The sequence below is a fragment of the Mustela erminea genome, chromosome 20, assembly GCF_009829155.1.
Source record: "Mustela erminea isolate mMusErm1 chromosome 20, mMusErm1.Pri, whole genome shotgun sequence".
NCBI classification, from domain to species: Eukaryota; Metazoa; Chordata; class Mammalia; order Carnivora; family Mustelidae; genus Mustela; species Mustela erminea.
In genome coordinates, this window is record NC_045633.1 from 8,741,969 (window position 1) to 8,761,054 (window position 19,086).

The window sequence follows — 19,086 nt, forward strand, 5'->3', positions numbered from 1 at the left end:
CTTGTGGTTTCCATGGGAGGGAACAGGAGAAGCAGGGCAACCAGGTTTAGGATGGATAGTTTGAATAATTTCAGTAGGTCCTGGGATGAGGAAATGCTTCTGGTTGTCTGGTGTCTGGCCCTGGGGTGATGAGGGCAGGGGAATAGTGGCCCTGAGTGTGAGAGCCCCCAGCAAAGGAGGGCTGGGGGGTGGGAGTGGGTGTTGGGCTCTGGGTGGTTCATTTGCATATGAAAGGCAGATCTCTAGCCAGCTGTTTGCAATCTCTAGGAATTAGTTAGTCTGAGAGGGACAATCCCTCCAGGGTCAGTAAATCCCCAAGATGTACAAGCATCAAATACAAAACTAGAAAAATGTGGTTACTGGACTGATGAATAGTCTCCAACCCAAACGCCCCATATTCCTGCCCATAGCCTTTGCCCAGACAATTCCAGGAGCCACCTCGAGCCTCCATTTTAATCCTTTAAAGACACCGGACTCTAGTTTAGACAGGGCCTCATATGCACCAACCAGAAGGGATATTCACCATCCAAAATAGAGAAAAAGAATATTACGAACTTTTATTTTCTTCTTAAGTGAGGGGTGGGGGGGCGGGCAGGGACATTCCTATAGAAGAAAAGAAAAAGAAAAAAAAAAGGACAGACAGTTCAGAAAAAAAAATAATACACAAAGGAAGAGATAATGATTTCCCTTTTTGTTGGAGAAATGCCAAAGTAAGCAATGAGATTTCTCACTAATTTTTTTGACAGAGATGAAGGAAAGTGTACAATGGTAGGATCCTAAACGAGTTTACTTATTTTTTAAAAAGACTATGAGAAAGAGAGAGAGCGGGTGCACACACAGGGGGTGGGGCGGGGGAGCAGAGGGAGAGAGACAAGCAGATTCTCTGTTGAGCAGGGAACACAACACAGGGCTCAATCCCAGCACCCCAAGATCATGACCTGATCCAAAGTCAGATGCTTAACCAACTGAGACACACAGGTGCTCCTAAACTAGTTATTTAAAAAAATCTCTCTCTGGGATGCTGTTTGGGAAGAGGTATCAAAATTCTTAAAACTGCACCACCTTGGGGCGCCTGAGTGGCTCAGGCAGTTAAGGGTCTGCCTTGGATTAGGTCATGATCCCAGGATCCTGGGATCAAGCCCCACACCAGGCTCTCTGCTCAGCGGGAAGCCTGCTTCTCCCTCTCCATCTGCCACTCCCCCGTTTGTGCGCTCTCTCTTGCCAAATAAACAAATAAAATCTTTACAAAATATATATTAAAAAAAAAAAAAACGCACCACCTCTTTGACCCAGAAATTTCAATCCTACAGAATTATCCTGAGGAGACAACTGTATAGTGCTGATGGGCTGATGGTTACCCTACCACTAAATGAGACAGGATGAGAAAGTTTACACGAATTAAATTTTTCTCTATGGGACTGACTCTTAAAAAGGATTGCCATCTACGTGGGACTGGGTCAGGACCCATGGGCTTGAGCCCAGGCTCTGCCATTTTGACCCCTGTGACTATACATCAGCAAAGCAGTATTGACAGGTAGAATCGTCACACCACCTCTGTTCTCTCCATCTTCTCCTTTAACCACCATAACAATTTTTAAAAGATAAGTACTTTCCTTTTACAGATAACGAAAATGACCTCAGGAAGATTATTAAAGAAATGAGTCCTCTTGCACACAATAAATGGCTAATCGGGAGCCCGGTGGACTGACTCAAAAGTCAGTCTCCTTAGTCATGGAAGTTATCCACCTCCCTAGGGGGCCTATCCTCATGGAAACTTAGATCTCTTACTTTAGAGAATGGGTCTGGTCTGATGTCTGAATTATCTTCTGGCTTTGACCTTCAGCCATATATGCCTCCTCTCCTGCTCATGTCCAGACCATAGAGGAGCTTGCTGAGCTCATGAGGATGGAGTGTGCCTTAGCAGGGTGCTCTCCCCAAATGACCACAGGTGCATGTCCTAATGGGGTCAATAAAAACTCTCTTTCGCCCTAGCACACCCTGGCTTTGGATACATGCTTCTGCCTGGCTCTTTGGGTCCACCTTGTCCTTCTCAATGACCAAGAAAATGCCTAGTACCTTGGCACTGCTTTTCCAGTTAATTTCTAACTAAGGAATCTCTTTATGCCAAAAGGTACAAAACTGAGGCCTTATATTTGCAGGCACAAGTTTGACCCCCAATGTCAATCATTTGGGGTGTCAGGAAAAAGAACAACAATCTGACATCCTAGGACAGGAAAGTACTGTGCCCAAAGGGGAAAACATTCCACCCTCAAGAAAACAATCTCAAGAAACAGAACCAGAGAATAATTGGAGGAGAGACTGCCAACCAGGGGCAGATGGATATATAGGAGGCAAACACTCGTCAATGGACTAATTCTGTCTCTCTGGCTTCAGGTAAGGCTATCCACGGCTCTTTTCTCCTAGCCACTTCTCCCCACCTAGTTCTCTGCTGATTCCCTTTCTGTTTGGGAGAGATAACTGGGAAGTAAATGAAGAGACTGGACTCCTGGGTCAGTCCCAGACTGGGTCATTCCTCTGCTGACTACTGGCTTCATTGTCTTCGGTTGGTCAATCTCCCTCTCTTTGAGGCTGTGCTTTTCTAGTAACAATGACTATTTATTTCTTCATTCATTCAACAAGTATCAGCAAAATCTCTACCAGGTACTAGGCACTGGGGATAGAGTAGTGAACAATAATAGCATTTGCTATATGCCGGGCCCTGCTTTGATTAATCCCCATGTTAAAATGCAGTCAGTTATCGTCTGCCTCAGTGTTTTCAAAGTACAGGTCATGACCCATTAGTAGATCATGAAATCGTTTGTGGTTTATATCCAAAATTTTCTTTTAATTAAATGTTATCAACTATGTCAGCAAGCAATACATACAGTAGTTAAGAATTTTATAAAACTTACCTTTTGTGTGTCTGTGTAAGTGTATACACCATGTGTGTACCCATGCATACACACAGGCACCTACATCACGTAATGGCAAAAGATATTTTCCTTTTAACAGACTGTGGTCACAAAAGCTTGGAAAATACAGTTCCAGAACACAAGTTCTTTGATCACAGGGACTTCAAACTGAGCCTGGCACATCCTAGGCACCCAGTTTGTAAAAGCAATGATCTGTATTTCATAGATGAGGAAATGAATTCTTAGCAAACTGTAATCCTTGCCCAGTGTTACATTGTTAGTGATTAGTAAAACAGGGATTTAGATGCCGGTGACAGCCTCCAGGTCCCACACATTTAACCACCATCTACTCCCCTGGTTTGCTGCTGTAAAAATGGAGGCAATAGTAATACCTGTCTAGGATTATCTGACCAATTGAGTGAAATAATAAGCAACTGCTCTGGAAGCACTAAAATCCACTGTGAAAATTAGTCATATCTCAAGCAACTTTGCAATATATGGGCTGCATGAAGTTGGGGATCTTGCCTGTCCTATTCATGCTTTCCTTGGACTGTAGCTCCGTTTGGCACTTGGTAGCTACTCCATAAATGTTGAATGGATAAATGGATCTGGGCAAGTTGTAAGTATCCCAGCAGGGGATCAGGAGTGGGCTGGGAAAACCCAAAGCTGCCTCCAATAAGATGGTGAGTCCGGAACACAGGACTCCACCTTGCTGCTTCCGGTTCCAAATGAGACTCAGTTCTTCCAGATGCACTGAGCCTGGGAGAGCAGAGGCTAGTATGTGGGTGGGAGTAAGGGTGGGGTCACAGATGGGAAAACCACCAAAGCAAGGGCCCCAACACTGTACACTTGCTGTAGTTCATATAAATGGCATCTTCAGGAGTTGTACAGTACATGACCAAAGCACTCCTCTCAAAACACTGTGGGGAAGTAAGTAAGATCACCCCATCCATCTCTGTTCCACAGGACTGCAGGCATCACAGACAGGGAGGAAATCCCAAGGGGTCAACCTGTCTTTGCCTTTGGGCAGGTTCTCCCCAGACCAGAAGTAACTGTGAAGAGCAGAAAGAATGGGGCAACTTTCCTCCCTGACCTCAGTGTGGACGGTAGTCACGGTAACCTCTTGGGTCATCATAGCTTCATTCATTGACACCTCAGAAGCAAGTAAGTGGGGTGTATGTGTATGTATGTGTATGTATACATGTGTGTGTGTGCAGGGAACAATGCTGCTGTCCACAGAGGATGTCCAGCTCCCTCTCCTATATTGCTTAGTATTTGATTTATTCTAAACCCATTTTTTATACTTTAATGTATATATGACTCAGGTGGGAATTTTGCTAAAATGCAGATTCTGATTCAGTAGGCCCTGTCTAGGGCCTGAGATTCTGCATTTCTGACAAGCTCTCAGGTGAAGCTGATGCTGTGGTCCTTGGATTACACACTGAGAGGCAAGAGTCTAGAACACCACTAAGGTCCCCTAGCACTTTACTGGAAGGGAAAGAACATATTCAACCCCACTGGAGATCTGAACACACCTAAGTGGCTCCCAAACACCTTCCCCTGGATTCTTTTTTTTATTTTAAAGTTTTTATTTATTTATTTGACAGAGAGAGATCACAAGTAGGCACAGAGGCAGGCAGAGAGAGAGGGGGAAGCAGGCTCCCCGCTGAGCAGAGAGCCCGAAGCGGGGTTCGATCCCAGGACTCTGAGATATTGACCTGAGCTGAAGGCAGAGGCTTAACCCACAGAGCCACCCAGGTGCCCCATCCGCCTGCACTCTTATGAGGTCATTCCATTGGTCTTGCATTATCCTCCTAGCTTTCAGCTTCTCCCTGGAGAAAGGAGCTGAGCTTCTCCCCTGAGCTGGAGTACTTTGGGGCACAGTAAATGCCATTTCAGTGTCATGATTAAGAGGTTAAGAGCATATACTCTGTGGTCCTGCTGCCTAGGTTTGTGTCCTGGCTCTGCTCCTTACCAACAAAGCAAGTGGCTTAAACCCTTGAAACCCCAGTTTGCTCATCTTTAAAATTAGGGTAAATACAAAAGCAATCCTACAGAGCCGTTGGGGAGGATTCAAGGAGATAATGAATGAAAAGCACAATCCCAATGTCTAGTATATAGTAAGTGCTTAATAAATGACAGCTCGTTATCTTCGTTGTTTTTTACTGTCATGGAGAACATCACACAAAGTGTGACAACCCCTTTCAGGGAGAGTAGGGGAAGTCTTCAGAAGGGAGGCAGAGAAGATCTGGGCAAAAGAAATTAATGTTCAAAGGTGGGGAAGGGGCAACAGGGTTACCTAAATCTTACCAAGTGTCAAGAACTCTGTATGATTCCTCTGAATGTGGAAATGTAGATATTTTGAAAGAAGACACAGTTTGAAGCAATGCTTAACACAGAAGAATGCACAGTGGAATCATCGGGGGAGTTTTGTGTTTAGTTGTTTTCGAAAGACTCATCCAGGGACCAAATCTTAAAGCATACGGTACCCTGAGGGATGCAGGAGGACTGTGAGTGACCACTGGCCCCGCTGCCCCCACTCTGAAGCTGGGCTCTTCTGTCCACAGGAAGCTGCTCTGAATGTCACAGCAATGCCACCTGCATGGAGGACGGGACTGTTACAACATGCTCCTGCCAGGTGGGTTTCACGGGCGACGGCCTCCTGTGCACGGACCTGGATGAATGTGTCATTCCTGGGGCCCACAACTGCTCCGAGGGCAGCAGCTGCGTGAACACGCTGGGCTCCTACTTGTGCACCTGCACTGCAGGTTTCCGTCTGACGCCTGGGCTGGGGTGCACCGATGTGGATGAGTGCGCCCAGCCGGGGCTCAACCACTGCCACCCCCTAGCCACCTGCGTCAATACCAAGGGCAATTATTCATGTGTCTGTCCTGCGGGCTACCTGGGGGACGGGCAGCACTGCGAGTGCTCCCCGGGCTCCTGTGGGCCGGGACTGGACTGTGTGCACGAGGGTGACACGCGGGTGTGCGTGGACCCATGCCAGGAGCACCACGTTCTAGATGAGTATTGGCGCAGCACAGAGTATGGGGCAGGTTACACCTGTGACCTGGGCCTGAGCGGCTGGTACCGCTTCATGGGGCCGGGTGGTGTGCGCCTGGCAGAGACCTGCGTGCCGGTCCTGCACTGCAACACGGCCGCAACCATGTGGCTCAACGGCACGCACCCGTCCAGTGACGAGGGCATAGTGAACCGCAAAGCCTGCGCACACTGGAGTGGTCACTGCTGCCTGTGGGACACGCCCGTCCAAGTGAAGGCCTGTGCTGGTGGCTACTATGTCTACAACCTGACCGCACCCCCCGAGTGCTATCTGGCCTATTGCACAGGTGAGTGGGCGCCCCATCCCCACACTCCAGACCTGGGTGGGCATCACAAGAGCCCAGGGAGCATCCCTGTTGACCGTCTGTGTCTATGATCCCGTAGACCCCAGCTCTGTGATGGGGACATGTGAGGAGTGCAGTGCAGAAGAGGACTGCAAATCGGATGACGGCACATGGGGCTGCCAGTGCAAACAGGACTTCAACATCACTGGTGAGGCCAGTGGGAGGAGGCCACCGTGCTGAAAATGTCAGCAACTGAGGGAGGGACAGATTTCTATGTGTGAGTTGGAAACATGTGAAGATGATGCAGGGCTGTATATTATCCCATCCGAGTAAAAAGTGGGCCCAGTTATATCTGTTAAAACCAGGAGACCCCCAGGGACACCTGGGTGGCTCGGTGGGTTCATCCTCTGCCTTCAGCTCAGGTCATGATCCCGGGGTCCTGGGATCGAGCCCCGCCTCGGGCTCTCTGCTCAGCAGGGAGCCTGCTTCCCTCTCTCTCTACTGCCTCTGTGCCTACTTGTGATCTCTCTCTGTCAAATAAAGAAATAAAATTTAAAAAAAAAAACAAAAAACCAGGAGACCCCAAAGCTCCCAGAGCTTTGGGGACCTCCTTGCCCCCAGCTTCTTTCTGGGGCTCCCACACTACAGCACAGGTGGCTGCCACTTGTTGGCCTAAGGCTGCCCAAGCCCTATTTCTACAGCACAAGAACACAGGACTGGTGACCAGCCTACAGCTTCAAGGGCTGGGCCTTCCACCGACCAGCAGAGACGAGCAGGGCTCTGTGGGTCTCCAAGCCTCAGTTTCCCCATACATACAATGACTGAAGCAGGCTAGTATCTCCCAAACTTCAGTCATGATTTTAGTCACATCCAAATACTAATTTTACAATTTTGTTTTTTCCAAGTACTACCTAGACTGCAATTTTTATTATTAACTTGTTCTTCTTTAAACTGGTTAAATCCTTCTTTTAAATAAACAGGACATTTATGGCCACTGCTATGTCTGTGGCAAGTAACACTTTAGATAGAAGGTAACAGTAAAAATGAATACAATGCTAGAAAATTATTAAATCCCAGCAGGTGTGTAATACTTCAATTTTTAAAAAGTTCAAAAAAAAATCCAGCTGGATGTCATTGTGTGCCCCAAACACTGAGCCTGATGTCTGCACTCTGTTGTTTTAAAAGGGAAATTAGCAAGTGTATAGCATTAAAAACATTAGTAGCTAGTGTGGATTATACAAAAAGGATGGAAAGATATTGAGATTAATGTGTGTGTTGTTTTGTTTAATTTTACTGAGACTCAGTGTATTTAATTTTGGGAGGTGAACAACCAGAATATTGTTTTTTGTACACAGTCCCATACTTAGGGTAATATGGAGCTGATGGTTGGCCAATTGGATCCATCCAGTGATGCTTGGAATCCAGTCTTTTGTCTCCATCCCTCTGAGAGAGGAAATCACAGCAAGATGAGACGGGGGCTAGTCTGAATGTCCCGAGCTGATGGCCAGCCCGACCAGCTGGGCCTGGGCCCCGGGGATGTGCTGGACCCTGAATTGTGGTTACAAGTTTCCAATCCTGCTTTCCTGCCCATTTCAGATCCCTCCCTCCTGGAGCGCAGGCTGGAGTGTGGAGCCAATGACATCAAGGTGTCCCTGAGCAAGTGCCAGCTGAAGAGCCTGGGCTTTGAGCAGGTTTTCATGTCCCTGAGTGACAGCCAGTGCTCAGGCTTCAGTGAGAGGAGTGACCGGGACTGGATATCTGTGGTGACCCCAGCCAGGGATGGCCCCTGTGGGACGGTGATGATGGTATGTCCTGGCCAACATGGGACAGGGTTAGAGCACTGCCTGGTTCAAGCCCCAGGTTTAGCATTTCCTAGTCATATGAGCCCAGCTGTGCCTCAGCTATAAAATGTTTATAGTTTCCTCAACTATAAAATGGAATAATGATACTAGTACTTACTTCACAGGGTTAAGAGAATTAAAGGAGTTAAGGTGTGTGAAATGATTAGGACAGTGATTGGCACAGTGTAAGTGCTTGGTAAATGTAAGTTTCAATAAAGAGAATGATCCATGATGATAGTTCCCCTTTTTACCGATGGGAAGAGAAGGGCCTGGATTGGGCAGTGCGTCTTCTCAGCCAGCAGGTTCAGAAACCTGAACTGGGCTCAGCACTGTTCAGCACTGGGCTCAGAAACAGGTGTGTCTGTCTTGAATGGTCCTTGAAGACAAGGTCTGCATCACTAGTGTTCAGAGAACTAGGACCTCTCCTCCAGAAAACTCCTCAGAAGGGACCCAGAGCTCAATGTTTGAGTGGAACACTGCTTCTCCAACTCCCTCATCCCCCAGAAAGAAAAAGAAAGAAGACAAAAAAAAAAAAAAAAAAAAAGGAAGAAAGCAATTGTTATTTGCTTAGCACAGCGTCTGAAATTCCAGCATTAATAATGAGTCTGGACGTGGTTTTAAGTCTTTTTAGTGTTTGAGAGGAGACATGATCTAATTTGAAGAGCCCAGGCTTATTAGATCCCACATACTGTGAGCAAGTTACTCAAGAGTTACTGTTTCTGTGAACCCCCATCTCCTCATGATGAGGCAGGGAGATAGCTGCCCTCCTCTTAGGGTCATGAAGGAGCTAATGCAGTCATGCAGGAGGAATGTTTAGCTCAGGGCCTGGTTCATATATGGTTGCTGTCCCAACTTTTGATTATAACAGCTAGGAGGGCAACTCACAGGTGGCCAGAGAAACCGCTTTGGTTTTGAGTCCTACTCAGATTCTCATGCCCTTCTTTCCCACTCCCACCCCCCAATACAGAGGAACGAAACCCATGCCACATACAGCAACACCCTCTACCTGGCAGATGACATCATCATTCGTGACCGCAACATCAAAGTCAACTTTGCATGTTCCTATCCCCTGGACATGAAAGTCAGCTTGAAGACCTCCCTGCAGCCAATGGTCAGGTATGGCCAGAGAGGGTCCCCAGTGCCCCTGGCCATCTCTACCCCCGCAACCACTTAACCACTAGGTCCTCAGCTTCCCTGTTAACCGCCAGCCATAAGTTGTTGGTTGGGGGGGGGGGCTGGGAGGCAGTATTTCCAATGGAGGAGTCCAGTGTGGAAGGAAGGACCCCAGAATCAAATCCAGGCTCTGTCACATACTAACCAGATGTGTTTTTTTCCAGCTCTGGAAATTGATAGCCCCACTCTGGATATCAGTCTTCTCACCTGTGAAATGAACTAAAAGTACTCGTACTGCCTATCTTAGAAGCACAACAGTGCTTGGCATATGTGAATTAACTATGAGGGCTTATCAGAGGGCAGGAGTGGTTGGATCAGATGGAAGGAGGGAGGACTCTAGGTTCAGACCTGTTCTTTATATGAGAAGTAATTCATATGCCTTGTTTGAACCTTAGTTTCCCTTCTTCTCTATAAATAGGAATTTGGTTAAAGAAGGATTTATAAATTATGCCTCTTAGAGTCTGAGGGTCTTTAAGGAAGTATGTCTGGGGATGCCTGCACGGTGAACCAAAGAAGTTCCATCCATATTGGGTGCCACATGAGATTTATTAAAAAAATAAATAAATCAAAGGATCCTGTTGCTAAATAAAATTGAAAATCTCTGAGTAGGGAGAATCACAGGCCAATGATGCTAATGTTGGAAAAATTATAGTTGTAACTATAACAAGCATTTATCAAGAGCTCATTATATATCAGACATTGTGTTAAGTGCTCTATAGGAAACATCTCATTGAAATCTTAAAGTACCTTAAGAGGTGTAAGTATTTACTACTATTATTACTATTACTCCCATTATACAGATGTAGAAATTGAGGTTCAGAGAAGACGGAGTAACCTGTCCAAAGTTAAGAGTCTAATAAGTGACAGAGCTGGAATTCAAACCCAGGCCATCATGCTTAGAGCCCTCACTCTACCATGACCTTCATTACGCAACTCATCCATGACTTCATGTTCTTTGGGCCAACCAGACTCAGGGAAGGGCACTAGGTACTGATGAGAATGTGTGGCTGACTTGGGGAAAGAAGGCTGCTTATTGTCTGCCTTTGGGTGGAGCATCATCTGGCCAAGCAATGCCCTGGAGCAATGTGGCCAGGTCTCAGGCCTGAGAGACTTCAGGGAACAACATACCTATATGGAGATGTCTTTTGATTTGAGCTGGAAATCTTGCCCTAGTCCAAATCTGAGTCCAAACCAATAACCGAGTTCTCACCTGCAAAATGGACTTCTGTATTACTGAGCTTTTATCATGTGCCTTATTTCCTAGTGAATCAGTCTTACAGTGTCCTTTATTGGCTCATCCTGTGAAGTCTCATTATTGTAGCTGTTTTCAATGTGGTTAAAAACAACCCATTTACAAAACCCCCACCTTCTGCTATAGGTGGAGCCAGAACTCTGATCTAGGCGGTAGGACTCATAGCCATCCCTTTTAATTGTCCCAGGTTGAGACCAAAGAAGGAATGTAGGTGACTCCCTTGAGAATTTCTTTACTGGACTCCTTGAAGGCAAGGGCCACCAAGGGGGGTGGTGTGTGGACATGTTACAAAAAATGTGGTCTCTAGATCAGCAGCATCAGCATCACACGGGAGCTTGTTAAAGATGCAGAATCTTGAGCTCTATATGAACCTACCAAACCAGAAACTGCATTTCAACAAGATCCCGAGGTGACCCACCATGTCTGCTCATCACAGTGGGCAGCCATTGCAGTGGTTGGTGGGTTCTAGTCCTTCTGCTAGATAAACACGCACAGAGCTGCCAGGGACCACCTGGGACCACAGACCAGAAAGGGTGGCCCAACTGTTGCTGTTCTCAGCTCTGGTTTTCTCACCAGCCCCTCTCCCCCGGCAGCGTTCTGAACATCAGCGTGGGTGGGACAGGCATGTTCACCGTGCGGATGGCACTCTTCCAGAGCCCCACCTACACAGAGCCCTACCAAGGCTCGTCTGTGATCCTGGCCACAGAGGCCTTTCTCTACGTGGGCACCGTGCTGGATGGGGGTGACCTGTCCCGGTTTGCACTGCTGATGACCAACTGCTATGCCACACCCAGCGGCAACGCCACAGACCCCTTGAAATATTTCATCATCCAGGATAGGTAAGGCCCATGGATGGAATTCTGGGGCAGAAGGAGGCAGCCTTTGGATTTGGATTTGGGACAAAGTACATCTTTATATTCAATCACCTCTAGCTGAAATTTGGCATCACCAGCCATTATGAACACGGGCAACAAACCATAGAAGTATTAGCAGGACACATGAAAATATTTACACGTCAGTACTTTTTAGTTACTAGAGTATTAGAGTTTCTACTAGAAATTATTTAATGTATTATCAAATATATATCTTTGTAAATATATGTATTTATATAGAATAGATTATGTAAATATATAATGCATATATCAAATGCTCTAATATCTTGAGAACTATGCTTCAGCTGAACTGGTTTCCTTTATAACCTTAGGTACATTACTTTATGAATTTAAAACATTATTTTTGAAGAGGGAGGCAGAGGCTTCACCAGAAGGCTACAGGTGTCCAGGGCTCAAGAAAAGATTAAGAAACCTGACTGGAAGGTGCACCCACCCAGGGTAGGGGGCAAGCTGGCACTTGGCTGGGAGGACTGAGCTAGAGACACAGTTAGGACCAGTTGTAAAAGGGAGGACACAGGTGTGCTACTTTCCACTCCAGCAGCACTGGAGAACCGTCGACCACACTGAGAGGAAGTAATTCACATTGTCATTCAAATCACAATAGAAGTCTTTTGAAAGCTTACTGTGTGCCTGGGTCTGTGGACAGCACAGTGAATAGAAAGGACAAAACTCTCTGCCCTCATACGGCTGATATTCTAAGAGGGGGGACCAATAATTAAACAAGATGAAATGTGTAGCATGTCAGTGGTAAGGGCGCTATAGGAAAAACCCAAAGCAGGGAAAGGGAAGGGGCATATGCTATTTAATAGCATAGTCAGAAAAAGCATCCCCAAAAGGCAGTGACCTATTCCTGTTTCGGTTCTTAGAATCTGTCTGGTTACATCAAGGGATATCAGTTGGGTGCTCATTTGACATATATATCTGTTATTGCTAATCCCCTCTGCAACAGAAAGAAGTCTACTTTAGGGCCTTCCGCTGTGACAGGAGCTAACTAAAATTTAATAGCACTGTTTTACTTTGCATTTATCCATAAATACCCATGTTGTGCTTATGGCAAGTGATGCTGGTTTGCTATCTGTGGTCAGGATCTAAAGATTCTTCTAAAAAATAGATGTATTCTCCAATAAAAATGTAAATATATTTAATGCACAAAGCAAGTAAATTATAATAATACAGATGCTGGGAAACAAAGAAAAATATACACAAAGGTGGTTTCTAGGTAAGACCAAAAAAGCAAATTTGGAAAGGGGCACTAATGGAGATTAGAGCATCATGGAGATTTGGGTCCACATCTTGGCTTTGCTATTTCTTCGTCTGGAGACACAATTCATCTCATCTCTCTAAATATTCATGTCCTCACATGTGAAATGAGCATAAATACCTACTGTGCAGGGATTGGTAAACTTTTTTTTTTTTTAACCTGAGTAAAAACACTGAGTATGTACGTTGTGGGACACTTGGAAAGTTCTGAAAAGGAAGCAGGAAGAAGTCCTGGGTGTGCCTGTGTTTTTGTCTGGGTGTGGGAGCTGGGTTGGGAAGCACTAGTCCAGGAAGGGTGGCAAACATCTCAGGACATGTAAGGAAGAGGCGACTGGGGAGACAGCGAGGGGCAGGAGGGGAAACTTGGATGCCCTGCTTAGGTTGCGTGCATGAGGCCTTCAGGGGGCGGGCCCCTGAACCTCAGGGCTTTCGTTGTGCCAAGTGGAGTCTGCATTTTCACAAAAAGATCTGAATGGCTTGCACAAAGCAGAGAGTTCCCTTCTCAGTTCTTCCTCTGTGTAGTGAGCATTCAGACCCTCTCCTAAATCAATTTTGAACAAATCATGTAAAAAAGCAGAGAAAACACCCAGTTTGCCTGCCCTTGTATCCTGATCCAGCCCAGCACACACATGATCTCTGCATGTGCAATTTTGAGTTTTGGTGCAACTGTGTTGCTTGTGCAATTATACAGATGGGCATGCGTGCATAAACACACACACACACACACACACACACACACACACAAACACACTCTGCCTTTTGGTCATTGCCCCTCAGGACTTATAAGTGCCACTGTTATCATTAGAACTGGGCACACAGGAGGTAGCCAACAAATGGTAGGTAATGATCCTGAATCTCAATTCTTGGGAAATCAGAGGTGCTGACTTTATAGCATAGTTTCAACCCTGTGCTGATGATATTTTATTTCAGCATTACATATATGCATTATAGATAGATAGCATCTATTATGTGTCATACACTGCAGTATGCTCTTGGAAAGGTTAACTCATTTAATCTTCCCAGCTATCTTATGATATGGGTTACAAATAGTATTTCCTGTGTACAGATGGGGAATGTGGGGCACAGAGAGATTAAGTTGCTCAAGGACACATAGCTAATAGGTGGTGGAGTGAGATTTGAATCCAGGAGGTTTGGCCCCAGAGTGCCTGCTTAACTAACCATGTTATGTGACTTAACCCTCCCAGATGTCCACGCACTAAGGACTCAACCATCCAGGTGGTGGAGAATGGGGAGTCCTCTCAGGGCCGATTTTCTGTCCAGATGTTCCGTTTTGCTGGGAACTATGACCTGGTCTACCTACACTGTGAAGTGTATCTCTGTGACACCTTTACTGAAAAATGCAAACCTGTGAGTTGCCTTTCCTCACTCAGGCTGCCTACCATGATCTCCCCCTCACCTGTCTTCCATAACCAAAGACATTTGGCCACAAGGTCTAAAAGAAAACAAACATTACTGTTGTGTTTCTCTTTTAGTCCAGGAACAGAGCGTGCAGTAAGATGGGGTGGGCAGAGCCAGGTAGGAGACCTAAGCCGTTGGGAAATCAGGCGGGATCCGCACAGTGCGACAGGCTGGTAAATGCTCTGGCTTGTCTGCAAGCCTGTGTTCTCATCGTAGAAGCTGACAGTTTAAAGTACCAGGTGCACCTTATCTGTGTTAACTTTCTAATTCTTGGCAGTAACTAAAGGGGAGAAATTTTATTAGCTCCCTTTTCTATATGAGGAGAGCAGTTCAGAGAACTTAAGTGACTTTCCTAAGATCAAACACCTAATGAATGGCAGAGGTGGGGCATGAGCCCAGGTATACAGATCTCCTGACAACTCCCTAGACCATCCTCAAGCCCCAGCCTGAGGCAGGAGGAGACCCCTGTAAGGAGTGCAGCCCACTCCCCATGGTAGGACCACATTCAGTCTCCCTCATGGAAAGGATTCTTTGTTGCCCTCTTCCTGCAGACCTGCTCCAGGACCAGATTACGCGGTGGGGGCATCATAGACCAAACCCATGTCCTGAACCTGGGTCCCATCACACGGAAAAGTAAGAGAGCCACTCCCTCCCTCAGGTTTCTGGTGGGGAATAGTCTCTGGAGATGAGAAGGGATGACAGAACCTGGCACATAGATCTTACTGGGTTCTGAAGAACCAGAGCAAGTAGATTCTGTGGGGGCAAGGTGGACTACAAGCTGCCTGCCTTTTACCAGTTCCTAGTCATTCAATCATTCTATTGCACAAATTTGTTCTTGTACCTCCTGTGTACTAGGTCCTGTGCTAGTGGGTGGGAATCTTGTGGTGAGCAAAAACACATACAGACCTGGTTCACATGTAGACTATAGACCAGTGGAGCAGTCATTATTCAGACTGAGGAAGGATTAACAAAGAGGGGTCAGGGAAAGAGAACCCCAGACAGAGGGTACAGCATAGGCAAAGGGCCTGTAGTGGCAGAGGTGAGGGGGTGGGTAACCCAGCCTGCTAGAGGAACTGAGAAAAGGCCAGGCAGGCTGTAAAGAGGAAGAGGTTGGTATGGGATGAGCTGCTACAGGTGGGCCCAGACCATGTGGGAATTTATCATTGTTGCTAAGGTTTGGGACCGTTCTCCTAAAAGTAGTGGGGAACTCCTAAAGTGTCCAAGACAGAGAAGAGACATGATCTGATCCAGATTCAGAAAGACCACTCTAGCTGCAACAGGAGAGCAAACTAAAGGTATATCCCTCAGGCTTCTTGCCATCTGCATGCTTTCTCCTTGCACTAATCCTTTTCTTTCCCTTTACAGATGTCCAGGCAGTAGCCTCAATGGCTGCTTCTAGCAGCCTGGGTAAGTTCAGATCCTCATTTCAGGAGGACTTGCATTAGAACCTTCCTCAGGGGCTTTTATATGTGGGCCCAGGATGTGCTGGAGTGCCTGGCCTGCTTGGCCTGAGCTCTGAAGAGATGACTGCATCTGTAGAAATGCCTGGTCCTGAGGCTGTACATATAGGTACATACACCTGTGCTGTCCCACAGTAGTGGATATGTGCACATGGACAGGCGTACAAAGACAGGCGTGCAGAGACAGGCACACCAGGATGGACATCATGCAGACATGTCTGTGTGCACACACACACACACACCATGTCACATGCATATGTTCATATCTGCACACACAGAGGCATAGAGAGCTGCAGCTGCGCGCACGCATATTTGCAAGGGCAGACATACACATACTTCTATAAACTTATACCCTGTAGACATGCACACACTAGATCTGTACCCTGGGCACTTCCTGAAGCTTTGTGACTCATCTCTAACACCTTTTGTAGGATTCACTCAATAGGTGACAAATAGATGTTGAGTGCTACTACATGCCAAGGACCATGCTTAGTTCTGGGATGAACACACTAGACAAACAAGAAGCTCTGTTTCTCTGCCTCTCTGACCACAAAGGCCAGGGAGAGCTGGCACTTTATGGCCTTTGATTTTCACAGACATTGACTTGTCTGAAAATCTGGATGAAAAGTGAATTCATGTAAGTGTTGCCCTTCTCGGCTCCTGGCATCTACATCTGAAGGAGCCGTTACACCAACCTAGTGTTTTATCTGAGCTAGGCCAACCCTTCACCAGTGAGCTTGGAGTTGAAGATTCAAGATGCTCTTAAGAGGCTCATCCTCTGTGACTATCCCAAAGTCACCAAGGATGGTTGAGTAGGTTGGGCACTGCACATGAGTGTCCTTTTGAGGGGCTACCAATCCTAGTGTCAGAGGAAAGACCGTTTTCTTCAATCTGGTCCACTTGGGAGGGCACTTTTTTTTTTTCTTTTTCCACCCCAGTAGAACCTTTTTCTAGTTGGTTTTCAGGGCAGATAAAAAAAAGGTTGCCTTTTCTAACTGATCAGCCCAGAGAGGGTGTCCTTTCCTAATTGGTCAGTCTAAAGGTGGCATCTTATGTTAGTTCTGTACAAAGGTAACAGCAGCCCTGTAATTGTTTTCTTTGCAGGGTTCCTGAAGGTCTGGCTGCCTCTGCTTCTGTGGGCCACCTTGACCCTGATGTCTCAGTGACTGGCAGCTGGAAACCCTGTGCTCTGTGGCTTCATTTCCTGATGGCTGGGGATGATGCAGCTTAGTGCTCCAGCCACAGAAAAGGGAGCTCACACTTCAGTCAACCTGGCCCCTCTTCCCCGCCACCCCACCCACTTTAATCTTCACTGTTGCAAAATATTCTCTATTTTCAAATTCTGCCTTCTCTCAAAATGGGACTTGTGATGTGTCTGCACATAAGGTTCCATGTCTCTTTGAAGAGTATGGCAAAATAATTATAATTTTAAAAGCTCAGTCTTTGAAGTCATTCATTCATTCAACAAGGATTTATTGAGCACTGTGTATATGTAAGAACTAATCAGAGAGCTGAGGATTGTGTGGTGAAAAAAACCAGACTGCAACCCTGCACTCATGGTGCTCACACCCTGGTTGGAGAGACTGGCTTCAACTGGTTCTGGCGTACAACCTCAGATAAAATACACAATGTCTCTGAGCTTCGTCCATCCATTCTTTCATTCATTTTTCCATGCATCCATTTACTCAGAAATATTTGCTGAGCACCTCCTATGTGCCAGCCCTGTCCTAGCTGCTGGGGATACAGCAGGGAATGAGCCACACACCATCCCTCCCTTCCTGGAGCATACAGTCTGGCAGGAAAATGAGAACTTGAATGGTGATTACAAGTGTGGCAGGCATGGAAGAAATGGCAGAAATGGAAAGTGTAACTGGGGGCTGCTGCTGCTCTATAATAGAGATTAAAAATGATGCTTTCACAGGGTCCATTCAGCTTTGCAGAAACATTTAGGTGAGCATCCAGTATGCTCTAGGTGCTCACCTAAGGTACTGGGGAGACAGGAGTAAATAAGACAGACACAGTCCCTATCTTCAGAAGTCTCAGAGTATTTAGAGGTAATGTATGACCTATCCCAGGGATTTCCTCCCTGTACTTGTCTCTCTCCATGCAGAAGATGTAGGCCTGCGTGCACAGCCACAACAGCAGTAGCAGTGGAAAGCAGACCCATGACCTCTATTGGGTAGGGTTGCTTCATAAGAGGGGCCTTCAGGAGGCTCACTGACAGCACAATCAAAAACTAAGAGGCTACTGGGCCCAGGAGACCCAGATATTTTAAGGGCTCTGGACTTCTTTGTCAAGGTCAGTGGAAGCCAATGCTGATGGGAAATGTCTGCCGGACACCAGCTGCTTTCCAGGACTCCGGCTGTGACTTTCCAGGACAGACCAAGGTCCTGTTGCGTTAGTAGAGCCTTCTGATCTCAGGGAAAACCACATGTGTGTATCAGCAAACAGGGACTATGGGGATATGTATATTAAGTTACAGGACCTCACAGGGAGACACGCAGACATGCACTGAATCCCTAAACCTGCTGCCTTTACAGAAGAGCTTTATGGAGAACTTCAGTGCTGAGCCCAGCCCTGTCTATGGTTAGTAGAGCCTGGCTGGATTGTGTGCAGATTCACTTTGACCCAGGTACAACAGAACATGAGGAAAAATAAAAACAGGGGCCAAATGCAAGAAACAGGGAGAAGAAAACACATCAGAATTAATCCCTTTGTCCCTCTATTCCTTTCCTTTTTTCTTTTCTTTCCCTTCCTTTCCTTTCCTTTCCCTTCCTTTTCCTTTTTTTACTTTCTTGGTTTTTTTTTTTCTTTTTATCACTTAAGTATTCAGCTCAATATTCAATAGATATTTTAAATATAAATTCAATGCTGGGCACTTTTATAGGCACCATAGAAACAGCAAGTAATCAAAACAGAGAGCTGACTGATTAAGAGCTCATGTTTAAAAAGGGGGAATACATTTAAACAATAATTATGTGAAATGTCAGGTGGAGACAAACACTTTGGGGAAAAAAACAAGGAAAAGAATAGAGCTATTGGGGGTGCTATTTTATATAGGATGCTCAGGGAAAGTCTCTCTGATAAGCATAAGCTGAGAGAAGTAAGGGAACGAACCAGGGGGATATCTAAGGAAGAACATTACAGGCAATCGCAAAGGCCCTGAGGCAGGATTTTGTGTCTTCCCAGCAAGGTTTCACTAAGACTTGGATAGCCATAAATTTTGAGGCATTACTCACAGGAGAGGCTTTGAAGGATCCATGTTATTTTTTTTCCGCATTTGTTTACTCAACGAGTACTTACTAGGTGCTGGTTAGAAGTGCAGACAGGATCCCTGTCCACAAAGATCTTACAGCCTTCAGAGGGAGACAGATCGATTAGTAGGTTTTGAGTGGGACTGGAATCAACCCAGAGAGGCACAGGAGCAGAGAAAAGATGCACCAGCAAGCGTGTGGTGTTCAGGAGTCTTCCTGGTGGTGGACCTAGGAATATGTGGACCTAGGAGAGGTGGACCTAAATATGTGGTAGGAGGCCA

The 19,086-nt window shown here is 46.2% G+C and overlaps 1 protein-coding gene across 2 annotated transcripts; it reads left to right on the forward strand.

Moving 5' to 3' along the window:
* The first annotated feature begins 2,173 nt into the window (after positions 1-2,173).
* Positions 2,174-17,193, forward strand: UMOD (uromodulin). Of its 2 annotated transcripts, none has more exons than XM_032327472.1 (11): positions 2,174-2,394; positions 3,879-4,076; positions 5,480-6,256; positions 6,354-6,461; positions 7,850-8,058; positions 9,062-9,210; positions 11,113-11,358; positions 13,878-14,040; positions 14,643-14,724; positions 15,457-15,498; positions 16,656-17,193. In XM_032327472.1, exons 2-11 carry the CDS (start codon positions 3,983-3,985, stop codon positions 16,715-16,717), a joined length of 1,932 nt encoding a protein of 643 aa, XP_032183363.1. In that variant the 5' UTR covers positions 2,174-2,394; positions 3,879-3,982; the 3' UTR covers positions 16,718-17,193. The 2 variants fall into 2 exon arrangements, with proteins under 2 accessions (XP_032183363.1, XP_032183365.1); XM_032327474.1 differs by having other exon boundaries at positions 3,943-4,076.
* The last annotated feature ends 1,893 nt before the right edge of the window (positions 17,194-19,086 follow it).

Excerpts from the sequence above, each read along its gene's own strand:
- UMOD (XM_032327472.1), top strand. The coding sequence starts at position 3,983 with ATGGGGCAACTTTCCTCCCTGACCTCAGTGTGGACGGTAGTCACGGTA. Across the intron at positions 11,359-13,877 it reads TATTTCATCATCCAGGATAG|ATGTCCACGCACTAAGGACT; the intron begins GTAAGGCCCATG and ends TAACCCTCCCAG. Across the intron at positions 14,725-15,456 it reads GGGTCCCATCACACGGAAAA|ATGTCCAGGCAGTAGCCTCA; the intron begins GTAAGAGAGCCA and ends TTCCCTTTACAG.